This window comes from Cyprinodon variegatus, unplaced genomic scaffold (assembly GCF_000732505.1).
Source record: "Cyprinodon variegatus isolate N-32 unplaced genomic scaffold, C_variegatus-1.0 Scaffold3850, whole genome shotgun sequence".
NCBI lineage: Eukaryota > Metazoa > Chordata > Actinopteri > Cyprinodontiformes > Cyprinodontidae > Cyprinodon > Cyprinodon variegatus.
In genome coordinates this window covers 4,086-5,401 of record NW_015154303.1, presented here as the reverse complement: position 1 = coordinate 5,401, position 1,316 = coordinate 4,086, and the positions used below count along the sequence as shown (strand labels likewise).

Below are 1,316 nucleotides of genomic sequence, written 5' to 3'. Positions count from 1 at the left end.
CATGTACTCTGAAGTGCCTAGATTGTAAATTGAGAACAGGTTGCAGTTTGTCACAATGCAAGGACCACAGTAAGTATAAAGAAGTTGATCTGACCAGATTATAATTTTTGGCCTTACATGCAAAATGCTGTGGGTCACAGAAATACATCAATATTTATATATATACACATAAATGCATTATCCTTAAAAAAAAACATCAGATCACAAAACCAAAACACTGTTCAGCTGTCGGGTTCATTTCTTCAGCAAGGACATATTCTCTGTCCAAACCAACTGATTTTTAGATATTCAACAAGGGAATAAATGTTAAAGAATTAAGTCAGAAAATGGTAGAGATATTTTAAAAGATGTATGAGCTGTAACTACAGCAAACGGTGGTTATATAAAATATTGACTCAGTGAGATTATTTACAGACAACTTAATTTTCAGATTTTTTTTTTTTTTGCTAAAAAAAATCTGAGTGGTGCACCATTTTCTCTTTTGAATTAATTGTGCAATATTTAATAAGACTGTAACATAACAAGCCATAAAAGATCACTGTGAATATAATGTCTTTAAAAGTAAAATCTTCAATAAGTATAAATAATTTTAACTAGACACTGTATGCAATATTTTTTTTTGCCATGTGTGATCTTTAATTTAACATCAATGATCTGTTTTACATAAAAAACTTGAAGGCTAAAAATAATTTCATTTGAATATAGACTATGAAATTTTTTTAAGTTATTCAAAAGCATTTGGTTTTGTTTGTAGGTGTGTATGTTCAGTGTCACAAAAGCAAATATTTGCTTAATGTTTTTAACCAATCAAAACCCTTCAAGAGGGCAGATACAAATTTTTGAGGCTTTATAAGAGCCTGTTTCAAATTCCAGTCCTACCAAGCAAAGCAGATTAAACTGAAATCATGATCCTGTTCCTCATATTGTTTGCTTTAGCTCTGGGTTCAGTGTCAACCTCATCTGAACCAGAAATAAGGCTGGAGCGTGGCACCTGCCCCATGTCCTGGTACAGCTTCAATGGCCGCTGCTACAAGTACGTCGCCACACGGATGACCTGGGCTGAAGCAGAGCTCCACTGTGTATCAGAAGGAGCCAACCTGGTCTCTGTCCACAGCTCTGCAGAGTATGATTTTGTTAAATCTCTGATCAAGAACTTTGACACTGCTGAAGGACGCACATGGATCGGACTCAGTGATATCCATAAGGAAGGTGGCTGGATGTGGTCTGATGGTTCTGCAGCAACATTTTTCTCTTGGGCTCCCAGGGAGCCAATAAACCACCTTGGAGCTGAACATTGTGTTCATACTAACTATAAT

The 1,316-nt window shown here is 35.6% G+C and overlaps 1 protein-coding gene across 1 annotated transcript; it reads left to right on the top strand.

The window, feature by feature from the left end:
• Nucleotides 1-905: 905 nt before the first annotated feature.
• On the top strand, nucleotides 906-1,238 carry LOC107081277 (ladderlectin-like; the record flags this gene model as incomplete). The annotated part of the gene is made up of 1 exon (XM_015369475.1): nucleotides 906-1,238. A coding segment is annotated over exon 1 (333 nt), but the record flags the coding sequence as incomplete, so codon positions are not given.
• Nucleotides 1,239-1,316: the final 78 nt, after the last annotated feature.